Raw genomic sequence first — 13,118 nt, 5'->3', positions numbered from 1 at the left:
CCTGTCACACAGGAGCAGGATGAGCCAGTGTCACGAGCGTTTGAGGGAATGTTGCGGCTGCGTGGCCAAGGCACATCGATGGTAAGGGAGGGAAGCGATGGATAAACCAAGTCTATTTTTCTTCCTTCGCCCTGTGATGGGGTTAGGCTTGTGCTAAGGGTATCCGGTCCCTGTTGATAATTGGAGAAAATTACCAAGCCATGCTGTATTTTCTTTTTTTAGTTGGTTGCTGTCCAGTACTGTCACCTCATTTACTCTTAGCGGGTTTGAAACGCTCTCACCATGCTTCCGCTCTGCCCGCAGGGCAGGTCACCAAGTGTTCATGTAATGGCCAAAAGAGGAGAGGGGAAGGCACCTTTCTGAAGCCAAAGCAAAGTGATGCTGGACTGGACAGACCTTAGCAAGTGCCAGCTCCTCTCTGAGACGTGGAGGGTTACACTGTCATGTCTTAGCCCGAGCCTCCAGGGATTTGGTCTCTGCTCTCAGTGGTTTTGCTCTGCTGAGCTTGTCGGGTTGCGTGGCTTGGGGACAGGTTTGGGGTTGAGGACAGGCAGCCTGTCCTGTTCTCCTGGTACAGCGAAGGAGAGGCACACACCACCAGCTTGCCTCGTACCAGCAGAGTGACTAAGCATGGGCTTTAAGGGCACCTGGGGTGTCGCGGTGGGAGGGTTGGTCTATGAGATTTCAAGAGAGGGACGTTGTCTCACTGAGCTGGTGTCATTCCTTTGTAGCGGCAAAGTAGCAATCATTCAGATTGCAGTAATTGATCCAGGCTTGCAAAAGTCTTTGAGAAGATCCTGAGGGAAAGGCTGCTGTGGAAGCTGAGTTGTTACGAAGCAAGAAGCAAAGGACTGTTACCAAGAAAATGGAGCTGGAGGAAGGAAAGCAAAGAGCTGGGTTATTTTTGTCATGGTCTGTTTGCGATCTGGTGTTGGCTTAAGGGCAGCTGAAGTGTTGACTCCTCTGAGTTGGTCAATGTGAAAGACAGGAGAGCAAACAGCAGCGGTTACTTGCGATCTAAGGGTACCTGTGGTAGCTGGAGCTGGAGACAGCTGTTGGAAGCTATGGACACCTCATCAGGCTGAGAGGACAGGGTCTGAAGGTCAGTCTACACAAACTCAGTCGGTGCACATCAAACCAAAACATGCAGGCACCTGCAGACCTCACAGGGCTCTGGAGCAGCTGAGGCAGGTTGAGACAAGAAGTTGGGTGTTACTAGAGATGGTTTAATGCAGACCTTCACTGTCTGCAGCTGCAGGCTGGGAGCAGCTGCGCATGATGTGAGGGAAGAATCAGGTGGTGAAGAATACTGTGAGGATGGAGATGCTGTGGTATAAACGAGTGGTGCAGCTACTGAGGGCTGTGCGGGATGGGTCAGCCCCTTCCTAAAGAAGGCGTTGCAGAAGCGTAAGACGTGCAACAGGCTAGCAGGAAAAGTAAGAAGGGATCAGGCATGTGGGAAAGGTCTCGTAGGAGGAAAGACTGGGAAGATAGGTCTTGGAAAACTTGTGTAGGTGATAAAAGGGAAAAAAAACCTTAATTTTTTTAAAGGAGTGGGTGATACTGATGGTTTGTAGAGACATCTTTTTCTCACAGACTCGGAAGAACCAAGTGGAATTAAAAGGTGAGAAATGAAAACTATGTGGAAGGAATATTTTCGTATTATATGCTAAGAAATTTACTGCTGTGGGCAGAACTTGAGAATACTCAGAAGGGACTTGAGATTTATGAACGGGACAAGCCCATGGTTGTTATCACAATTCTAGAAAATCTTGGAAGAAAATCTCAGGCTTTTGAGTATAAGCCAGTCTTACCAGAGATCAGCATGAGATCTGATGGGTTGGACAGGCTGTTTTACATACGCTGGCTGCAAGGTTTTTATACCTCTTTGGGAAAAATCTTGTGCTGGCTGCAGTCGGTGGTAGGACTCATGGACCTTTGGCCTGATTGTGCAAGACATTGTCGGTTTTTCCATGAAACTAGGTGTGCTTGGGATTACAAGACCTGGATTCCTTTGCTTAACATGCAGAGTTGAAGCCAAAGCTTGTTGTGCTCAAACCTGGTAGTAAAGACTGTCCGCAGTGACTCTGTCAGCGTCCCTGCCCGCGTGGGAGGGTTGCCAGCCCATTGCGGGGAAGTCCACTTCAGTGAGTGCCGTGGGGCTGATAGCCGGCTACTGAGCGCTTCAGCGTTGCATGGTTAATGGTGTAATTTATTGCTTCCTAACCGGAAAGGTTAGGAAATCAAAAGCTTTTCCCGATTGGAAAGAAACCTTCAGCTGTCTATGTGTGTGCGTTGAACGGGATTGAGTTACCGTGGTGGTGCTGTCTCCTAGGGTCCGTTAGGATGTTACAACCGCATGCATCTATTACTGTTAAGTAAAATGTGATCATTTCTGAGAGAGGGGAGGGTTTGGGCTGTCTGTACTTCACGTTCCTCTAGAAAGCTGTATCCCATTCCTTTTTGCTAACTAAAGAGGTAGTTTATTAAAAAAAACAGACAAGTGCTTTCAATCACAGTATGTGGGGTGTAGGAGTCACATTTATGGCATATGGTGCTGTTTAACAGCTGGATGAAATAAATTGTTTCATGTGAAATGTTGGAGGACTCTGCATTCTCAAACCAAGGCCAGAAGCAGCTGGGTGGCTGAAGAACTGTCAGCATCTTGTGCAGTTCCACCAAGTGCTGCTTTTCATTGATCTGCAGCTTTACTGTTGGCAGTTAAATCCATTTCAGAGCAGAAGATAAACATTTTTAACAGGAGGTAGCGAAATCTTTTGTCCTGAATGATTTTCCTCTCTGTTTTATACAAGTGCAGTGTGTCACGGATCTTGCTGTTCAGTTGTACGAGATTCCTGCTTTCTGTGGATAACTGGTGTCAGCAGAGGACAGAGCTGCTAGTAACCATGCTGCGAATGCGTGTTTGCCATTTGCATGATCAAGAATTTGTTAGTGTCCTTGGAAATGAGGATGAGAGATGACTGCGTCCTAAAAACAACAACAAAAAAATGTTTTTAGCAAATTATGTGTGTGCAGCGCAACAGACGAACTGCTCTGGGGCCTCTACGATACGTGTTGGCTGCTGTGCCCAGCAACCTCCCCGTCCCTTGCAGTAACGGCTTCTGTCATCTTGCCTTTGTTCACGCAAATGTGTCATTGGCCGGTGTCTAATCAATATGAAATGTACAATCAGGTCCGAAATCTGATTAATTATTTCAAGCCTTGTAAAATGATTGTTGAAGTGTACCTTCTATGGTCGGGGGGTCCATTGACTTCGGAGAAGTGACGGATTGTGTGGGTGTGACAGTTTGCACCAGCTGCCCACTTAACCCGTGTTAAAACTGAAGAAAACAGCTTTTATATGTTTTTGAAAGATCTAATTTTTTATCTTGTATTAAAAGTTTGCAGAAAATTTTAGTTAGGCAGCGGTAATAATTGTCAAGAAGAGTTTAACTTATCAAAGTAGTAAAGGAAAATGCTATTTTCAAATTAAGTAATGCTATAAAAGATTTCCTTGGTAGACTGCGTGCTCCATCCCAAAGATAATGCTGCAAAACACGGAAAGCTCCTATAATTTTCCTACTTGTGCAATAAGGACTTTGAGCTTAATCTGAAACCCTCTCAAGGGACCGGAAAATGCAGTGGTGATTCTGAATTGCTCTGTTAAGATGCCTGCTTACTCCCAGCCCGGTTCACACATCCCTGGCTGCCGCTTGGGGCCTGGCCAGGTTGGTGGTGGTGCCCTCGTGCTCTCGTCATGAAATGCCCTGTCCTGGCACTTAGCGTCTCCTGGGGTCTTTTGTGCAACCAGACGTCTTGAACCTATGTGCAGACAGCAGTTCCCCAGGCAAAATTAGAGCGTTCGTTATTGGGGAAGCTGTGGGAATTTCAAGTTCAGTGAATTTCAGCAGGGCCTTTTTGTCAGCAGAATACTTGAACTTTGTCTTGTGGCTGAACTGAACTTGGCAGTTCTGAACTGGCCACCTCTGGCCATCCTCTAGCTCTTTTGGATCACACAAATGGTACGAAGGAGCCCAACAGCAGAGTTGTGGTCAAATTTTACCGGTTTGCACCTGAGGAAGAGAGGCAACAGTGTTTCAACTGGACGCTCCATGTGTTCGTTGTGAAGATCCGTGTCTGTTCATGGAAGTGTTTGCGTGCGCTGTGTGTGTCTCTGATGATGTGTACACGTGTAACAGATGTGGGTATAAATATAAATGCGTATGTATTACATGTAATTTAAGACACATCAAAGGGCAAAGACAGGAGAGGAAGATAACGGAATTTGCGTATCCTGGCTGTGTGGGACAAGCTTAGCCGACGTTTTTCCTCAGCTCTCAAAAAGCATGGAATTGTGGCTTTATTCCTTTTTCGGTAAAAAGTCTGACTGCTGCTGGGTCAGTGTCAGCCCAGTGGAAGAGGGGAGGCTGTGTCAGCACAGAAGTTACGTCACAGGTACTGCTCGTCTGAATACTGATGCAGTAACTTCAGTGTCCTCATTATCGCTGTGCAGGGATGCAGGTGCCAGGCACGCTGGGGTTCGAGACTCCTGGGCATCTGATACCGTTTGGGGGTATGGCGCAGGCCCAGCGCTGTAAGACAGAGAGAGGGAGAAACTGTGCACGCGTTCAGTGTTTGACATTTGGAATAACATTGTCTTACTAAATACAGCATCTTCTGAGCAGTGATCTAACAGGAACGGCACTTCAGGGGCTGCGTGATGAAGATGTAAGCAGCAGCAAAAAACACCCCGGAGAGGCTGGGACTCGCGGCCCTTTTCTCCAGGGGAGGAGGAGCGACTGCGCGAGGAGCAAGCTCCCCGGCAGAGAGCTGTGCTGGATAAATGTTACACACACGAGAGACACTCAAAATACCAAATGAGAAGATTTAATGAATGCGCTGCGCGCAAGGTGTTCCCCGTCGGTTTGGAAGTACCACCTCTGCAGGGTTTGCAGGCCACCTACTGTGTTCCTCGTGTAGGGAATTTCTAATGACAAGGCTGAGCCCTGAAAGCCCCAGTTACTGTGCCTTTCTGTCAAAAACCCAAACTGTCGTAACTCCTACACCTGTAAGCACCAGGAACATGGATCCACTTGTTCCTGAACAAACTGTTGCTCGCTCCATTCCTCCTTGGGGACCTGCCTGCACACAGGTGGCGGTGACACTCCGTCAGGCTTTTAATAGTGTTTGATCAGACAGGATTGCTCCAAAGAATTAATGCAAGCAGAGTTCCCTTTATGTATAACCTGCAGTTTAGTTGCAGTGAGACAGGCCTTGGGCACACAGCGGCGTGATGATTTTTACTGCTCTGACGTCTCCCTGTTACCCCCACAGTCTTTTGATGCAAATTTGTGGAGGGGCCTCTGTGCCTGTTAACAGACTGTGTGCTCCAAAAGTGGTTAAAGTAGGTCTTCCTCAAATAAGTCTGTTTACTTTTTTTCCTCCCTCTTTTTCTTTCTCTCTTTCTTCTTCTCCTCTTTACCTCCCTTTTGTCCCTGGAAGGCTTTTCCCATCTCCTGCCACAAGCTGTTAAAACAATCCGAACTGCGCTTTGCCAGGCTGCCCGCCGTCGCACGGGGCCTGTGAAGCAGCCAGCAGCGGGGGGCTGACGCGTTTTGCTGGGATCTCGGCATAAAATCAGAGCCGAGCGATGATGGACGATGTGTTTGACACGGTGCTGCCGGGCCGTCCCTGGCAGCTGTGGCGGTGTGAGGGCTGGCAGATGCTGCTGCGTGTGCCGGGCTGCAGCAGGGCAGGGTACGCTCCCCGGCATCTTCATCCGCACTCCTTTGCTTCAGGGGTTGAACAGTGTGGCTGTCAGCAGCTTCCTCTGAATGTATATTCTTTTATTATGCATTTATTCGTTTTGCCCCTTAAAATTGGCAGAAGAACAGGCAAAGTTTTGGTGTCTTAAGATGATGTAGACCCTTGCATACTCCTTTAATTATAAGCTGGTTCCAAGCCCCTTTGAATCTTGCATGTTTCCCTGGTGCTTTGTTTCTGTCACTGCCAAAGGTGTTCGTCCAGCTTTTCCGAGCTGCTGTGTGGTGTTGCCCTGAATCACAGAATCATAGAATGGTTTGGGTGGGAAGGGACCTTCAAAGCCCACCCAGTCCAACCCCCTGCAAGGAGCAGGGACATCTCCAACCAGATCAGGTTGCTCAGAGCCCCGGCCAACCTGGCCGTGAACATTTCCAGGGATGGGGCATCCACCGCCTCTCTGGGCAGCCTGGGCCAGTGCTCCACCACCCTCAGTGTAAAAAATAAGCAATATCTAATCTAAACCTAAACCTACTCCCTCTTTTTTAATGCTGCTCCTCCTTCCCACTGCCCTCAGGCATGGCCTTCTCCAGCTTGGCTCAGCAGTGTGTCCCCACGTTTGTTTAGAGGGGTGTCGTGCATCAGCGATTCCTTGGCAGAACTTGGGAGAGTGATTCAAGTGGGAAGTGTTGTAGAGCCCCAGTGAGCAAACCCCCACTGTAGCAAATCCTAAATTATAATCATATTTATTATTATTGAAGAGCTGGAAAACAAAACCAAGTGATTCCATGACCAGACAACAAAAAGCCTGGGTTTGTACCAGTGTGTTTCCGGGTTTAGACCCCGTGTAGCACAGAGCTGACGTGGCATGGTTCCCTCAGCGGGTCAGTAAGGAGCGACGGCAGGGTGACAACCGTGACCACAGCAGTGCTGACACGGGGTCCCTCTTCGCTTCCAGGGGGTTGATTTAGAGGAGAGTTACCGAGGCAGGAGGGCGAGAGGCAGGCGCACACGTTCACGTACTCAGGACTAGTCACTTGGCCTTCTTGGCTCTCTGGCCGTTCTGAAAAGTAATGGCCAAAATTAAGGTCACCAAAGGAAAAATCGAGGGCAAAATAGGCTCTTTCCCTTAACCTTTGTGTTCTGTTAGTTTGGCAGCCCAGGCAATAGAGGTGTTACCGTAAGCGTATCGCAGTCGTTAGGGGTAACGGCATGTGCCTGGGAAACCAGCAGCTCTCCAAGCAGAGGACGCAGTGGCGTCCTGCGGAGCGCTCCTCCTCGCGCTGCGGCAGTTTGCGCTGCGTGATGCAGAGATCATTTCCAGTGGGTTTCATGTGGTCGTTTAGGGGCTGGTTTTGCCAAATGCACATACGGGTGATATTACCTACACCACAAACTCATCTGCACCGGTTTATGGACCCAAACAGTGGAGTCATGCGATTGTTGTGGCAGTGTAATTTTTCTCAAAAATCGATTAAATGCTAGCATGGTTGTACGAGAAAGGTGGGAAACAAATCCCTAGAAGACAAGGCCCAGGACACAGGTATGGAGGACGTGATGTCTGTTGTGCTGCAGGGACAGAACTAAGGGAAGCACAGCCCCTCCTGGTGTTTGCCCTACGGCAGAGGTAGGGATCTGGGGGGAGGTCTGACTCAGGTTTTTTAGGGCACTTGAACCACTGCACTCAGCTCAACTTTTGCGTACGTGCTTTTTATACGTTAATGAGGTCACCAGAAACTTTCTCCTTCTGATAAAATAGGAGAAGTGTTAGGAGAAGGACTCGAGGGTTAGGGATGCTGCTGGAATGACTTTGCGTTTGATTTGGTTTCACGTTGGCACGGTCCTTGATGAAAACAAAATGGAACTGCTCGGGGTGCGACTCTGCACAGCGGTTAGTTCAGTTTTGCCTGTCTTGCCACACACTGAACTGTTTGATCTCTTTCTTTTGTCGTTGCAGATAAAGAATTAGGAGTCAGTACGCTAGCTGAAAATGACGACCCTGGTGCGAGGGGCCCAGCTGTCCCGAAGATATCGGGATTAGAAAGGAGTCAAGAGAAGAGCCAGGACAGCAGTAAAGACCCAATACTTGAGCCTGTGGTGCCTAAAGACCCTTGTCCTCAGGTGACACAGCCTTTGGCCCAGCCCCAGTTGGAGCCACAGCCTGAGGCGCCCTGCCCCAGCCCCGCGCTCGCCCCGCGGCCGGAGGCTCCTGCCCAGCCGCCCCCGCTGCAAGCCACGCAGCTGCCGCCAGCCCCAGAAGAAGCCGCCCGCCCGCCCGTGCCGCAGCCGCCCGTCCAGCACCCGCCCCGGCCGCAGTCGCCGGCGCAGCCGGCCCATCCTAGCCTCCCTCCGGTGCAGCCCCATCCTGCCTCTCAGAGCCTCTCGCAGCCTCTCTCTGCCTATAACAGCAGCAGTTTAAGCCTCAACAGCTTAAGGTAGGTGAACAGAAGCGTGTGCACGCTGAAGCCTCGTGTCTTTGCAAACTTGGTGCCTGGCAGAGGTGCTTTGTGGTGCCTGGAGGAAGTGGAGATGAATTAGCGAAAGGAGAGAAGTCACAGTACATCCTACTCCATCACTGGGAAATGAAAGGAGACTTTGTGTGTTTCACCTTAATTCCTTCCCTGAAATGAGCCAGGATCACTTTATTTCTGATCTAGCATTCCCATAAATGCTAGGAATTCTCAAGCGCTTAGTTAATTTGCTTTCACTTTTCCTGCCTGTCATTGCGTACTTGGGTTTTGGAGGGGATTTTATGCTGTATAGACCAGGAGAAGGAAATCCCAATTCCTGCAGGCTGGGCTGCTCTCTCAAGGCTAACCTCTTTTACCCTTCTGTCCCTGTAAACATCTGCTTTCTCTGACTGCTGCCATGCCCTGGAGCAAGAAGTATGGTACAGCTGCTGTTGGCCCTGCTGACAGCCCAGCACAAACCGTCTTGCACCAGTGGCTTTAAAGCTTATTTTTTTCCTGCGCTGCTGACACCGTGCAGTCTTCAGTGTTTTTCTTCTCACCTGGCCACAGTGAGATAAGCCTCACCTTTCTAGGGGATGGCAAAGATGAACAGAGAGATTAAACCACGTGTTCACAGGAACTCGTGATGTCTCTGGGAGTCAGGGACCTCAGGTTTCCTCTGCTCCAAGCTAATGCTCTCAGCACTGGGTCATCTTTCCCCAAACCTGAGCTTCCAGCAGGCAGGTGGTGTCCTTCAAGCCCTGGTGAACCAGTACTGTCATTGCTTCATGGTTTGGCTAAAGACTGGGAGGTGTTTAAGACTTTGGTTTATTTTTAACCAAATTGGTGTTGCTTGTCTCTAAGTCACCACAATAGAAGCGTGTTGCTACATGAAATACTGGCAAGTAGAATTAAGCTCTGTGTGAATGTATTTTTGGTACTCATTAACAGGAAATCAAACCTGAAAGAATGCAGCCAGTGCAGTCACAAATACTTATTTTGCTGACTCCTCTTAGGTCTTTACATGGTGGCAGTAGAGAGAGGCATTACCTGTACAATCCCTTGTTGCCTTCTCAACTTGGTTTCACATTTTCTGCAGTCTTTCCTCTTACTAAGTCATAGCAAAAAAAATTAAGCTTTTATTAATGCAATGATCACTGATTTTGAGCTTCATTTGCCTGCAAACATGAATCAGAAGCAGTCACGTAGAAAGGACCTGATAATTAAGTAATGAATGCACGGGGCTGATTGCTCCTTTGTGTGCTGTTCCTGTGCTGGAGGACAGAATACCACCCTCTAAGAGGGGCAGAGTATGCCTTGGGTTTTGGTGTGGGGAGACCACAGGGAGTAAAAGGTACCAGAAAAGGTACAGCAGGTGGTTGGAGAAAGGAGCGTCACGGTGGTTTTGCTAGAAAAGAATAGTAACTTACATTTGTAATATATGATTTACATCAGTGACGTGTTTAACATGAGCCGTGCACGGCTTGGTGGGGTTGTGTATGTGTACGTTTGGAGCTTTTCTCTCTTCCATGCGATGCTGAATTGCTTTTCTTTTCATTAACAGCAGCAGCAGAAGCAGCACTCCTGCCAAGACTCAGGCCCCTCCTCCACACATATCTCACCATCCCTCGGCCTCGCCGTTCCCGCTCTCTCTGCCCAGCCACAGCCCGCTGCACACCTTCCCGCCCACCCTCCAGCCCCCCGCGCACCCACATCACCCCAATATGTTTGCCCCTCCTACGGCTTTGCCTCCTCCACCTCCATTGACGTCAGGGACACTGCAGGTTCCTGGACACCCCGCTGGTAGTACGTACTCAGGTAAGAGCCAGGCGGATCACGGCCCGAGCGAGCCTCGTGCGGCCTAGGACACGGATTCTGTGGCTTTAGTCAGAATAATTCTTTTTGGTCTGTTCAGTGAGGGATGTTGGTTGGATAGAGGCTGTGCTCACTGCTGAGTGACTGGAGTGCTATCAAAGCCAGGAACCATCTAGACATACCCAATGACTTTTCTTCCGCCCTGGGAATGAATATTTTTGGAAGACTGTGCTTTTTCCTTGTTTATTTTTTTTTCTCCCCATGGTGAAATCACACTGGAGTTCATAACGTGCCCACACAGGGTCTGTGACCCCCTTAGCAGCTGTCTTTGCTGCAGTTGTGGTCTGTGCTCAGCTCGTGTCCCAGGGTAGAGGGAAGGTCTCCAGACCGTGCACAGTGCTCTGAGCTCGTGCACGTGAAAGATCGCCTGTGCTGGGGAGTGAGGTGCAGAGATTTTTACCAGTGGAGAAGATTGTGCTCTTTCATACTTCGACTGTGGGGAGATGTAACGTGTCTGTTCCTCCCAGGTCACCGAGCGGGACCTGGGGGGAGAAGATGGAGGATTATCAGCAGTTGAGTAACGTGGGTTATGTCCATACAGCAGGGTACTCATGTCAGCAGCAGCCACTTGATGTTTACTCGCTCCAGGTTACCCGCCCCTCCTCAGCTATTTAGGATTCTGTCCATGACCATACAAATGTAGGGAGAACCTTCAGGTTAATGCTCAGAGGAACGCTGTAGTGAAGACAGGCTTGGTGAGGGAAGGGAAAGGGAGACTTTCCTCTGTCTCTGAGGCCTTTGGGGGGAGCTTTCTTACCCTGTGTGGTGTCGTGATTTACCAGCAGGAAGTTTTAAATATGGCATTGCTACCACAGCCAGCAAAAAGTAAGTGACACAAGGTCTGGAAAAGTCCCTGAGCTCACAGGAGGTTGTTTTGCTGTTTGTATTTCAGAACAAGATCTTCTCCGTCAGGAACTAAACACGCGATTTTTGGCCTCGCAGAGCGCAGATCGCGGGGCCTCCCTGGGCCCGCCGCCATACCTGAGGACCGAGTTCCACCAGCATCAGCACCAGCACCAGCACACACACCAACACACACACCAGCACACCTTCACGCCTTTCCCTCACGCCATCCCACCCACTGCCATCATGCCAACGCCAGCACCGCCCATGGTGCGTACCCCAGGCAGAAATGTGAGGATAAGTAGAGCACAACTCTATTCTTTATTACAAAAGTTTAAGAATTTGCCAGGTTGCGGGGAAGGAGTACTCTGCTGCCCAGGTGTGGTTGGGTAGGAGAGGAAGGACTGGACCTTCCTCAAAATTGTCACGTGTGCAAGAGGTTCCGGTGGCAGTGCAGGGGCCGAGGGACGAGGCTGCTGGCCAAAGGAGCGCTCGTGCTTGGGACTTCCCAGTGCTTGGAGTGGTGCACTCTGGTGCCTGCTCCTTTTTTCTGTCTCGTAAAGACCTTATTTCACTTCGAAGAAAGAAAAATCCCGAGCAGTTTCATTGGAAACTAAATTTCTCATATTTTTTCCTCTCTGTTGGTTGCCAAATACTAGAAAAGTAGTCTTCTATTTTTACCAACAGAAACAAGGAAATATAAAGTAACTAGTTTGTGCTTTGATCCCTTTGCAGTTTGACAAATACCCTACAAAAGTTGACCCCTTCTACCGTCACAGTGTGAGTTTCATTGCTCTGTTTAAAACTGCCTTGACTGCTTTTCTGTGGTGGGTTGGGGTCACCACTCAATCAGTGGCACGGTGTCGGATCTCTCCCTGATCATCACTCCAGGATTTGCCATTATCGTTCTTGGTTGCTTTGGCTTTTGAAGGCTTGCATTCGTGGTGCTTGTTTCTGATAAAGATGCAGTATGAGCTTTTCCAATCAAAAGATCTCTTGCTCATACACCGTTTGAAGACAGGTTTGATGTGAAAAAGATGAGACAAGAGCTGACTGTTACGTGAAGCAGGAGAGAGCAGTAATTTCATCACTGTGTTTCAGTTGTGCCACAAACCCTTAGACTGATATTTTTCCTAAGAAACTTGAAATGAAATGACAAACCTATCATACAAATCCTTCAGGGCTAGGTAATCTAATAGTTTTTCTAATATATCATATTTTGTTTTATAAAATCTGAAAACTTGGCTCATTCTTCAGATTTCAAAGGCACATCTGCTCCACTGGGCTTGTTATGTTTTGAAAGCTCTGTTGGATGACAGTGATATGAATCCGGCTGTGCACTAGATGTGTTTATCTAAGAGCTACCAAAAATGTTATTTATTGAGATGAACTGATTTTTAATATTCCAGTTAATTGTAAAGCTTCTGCTCTTAAGGGTTTGAATCTACCGAGTCATTTGCTGCTGAAATACGGGTTGCGTTTCCTTCTTCATATTGGCAGAGGCAGGCATCTGGTTGAATATGAGAAGAATTTCTAAATCCCGTTGTGATATTTTGATGAGAGAAGGAGTACTGCATCAGCACTCAGAAACGTGGCACTGGGCTTTATGTGTTGGTTTTGCTTAGAAGTGGAACTGGGCAAAAAAAAACTGGTTAAGAGGGCAGCGTGATGCTTTCTGCGGCACCGATTGAACACGGTTCCTGCTAACGAGGCATGCCCGTGGTACATGTGAACAGCCCTGTTAGTTCCTGCCGCCTCCTTGGAGCCACTGTAGCCGTGTGAACGTGTTTGCAGGAGCAGAGCTCTAGGAGCAGCAGGCAAACATTTAAGCCTGTGATAATCACTTGTACTCAAAAGGGTAGTGCTGCTCGTTTGCAAAATTGCACTCTTACTTGCCGAGCTTAACCTGAATTCAAAAGATACGCTATCGTCAATACAGCGTGTTGGTTCCAGCAAGAACACGGAACTGGGCAATAGGTACATGAATTTGAGACAAATAAAGCAAAGAAGTTGACATGTAATGTAGGAACCATTGCAGAAGTCTCCAGCTGTGTACGCTTTTCAGATTCAGTGACACGGTCTGATAAGTCTGGCAGTTACCTGGATTGCAAAGGTCCTGGTGTTACGCCCTTTAAAGCAAGGCAGGGCCTCACCTCGGTCCCCGTTAGCCGGTGAGCCGTGCTGTTGAAC

The 13,118-nt window shown here is 48.7% G+C and overlaps 1 protein-coding gene across 5 annotated transcripts in view; it reads left to right on the top strand.

Moving 5' to 3' along the window:
* AUTS2 (activator of transcription and developmental regulator AUTS2) overlaps positions 1-13,118 on the top strand; it is a 779,256-nt gene that overhangs the window by 742,612 nt on the left and 23,526 nt on the right. For 2 of the 5 annotated variants that reach the window (XM_086763107.1, XM_086763111.1), the window contains 4 exons: positions 7,718-8,195; positions 9,775-10,028; positions 10,978-11,219; positions 11,664-11,708. In XM_086763107.1, coding sequence (XP_086619233.1) covers positions 7,718-8,195; positions 9,775-10,028; positions 10,978-11,219; positions 11,664-11,708 — 1,019 coding nt within the window. The remainder of the gene's footprint in view (positions 1-7,717; positions 8,196-9,774; positions 10,029-10,977; positions 11,220-11,663; positions 11,709-13,118) is intronic. The other 3 variants (XM_086763108.1, XM_086763110.1, XM_086763109.1) reach the window with 3 other exon arrangements.

Source organism: Chlamydotis macqueenii, chromosome 19 (genome assembly GCF_036417535.1).
Source record: "Chlamydotis macqueenii isolate bChlMac1 chromosome 19, bChlMac1.mat, whole genome shotgun sequence".
Taxonomy (NCBI): Eukaryota; Metazoa; Chordata; class Aves; order Otidiformes; family Otididae; genus Chlamydotis; species Chlamydotis macqueenii.
Note: the sequence above shows the minus strand (reverse complement) of the source record. Positions and strands in the feature narration are given on the sequence as shown.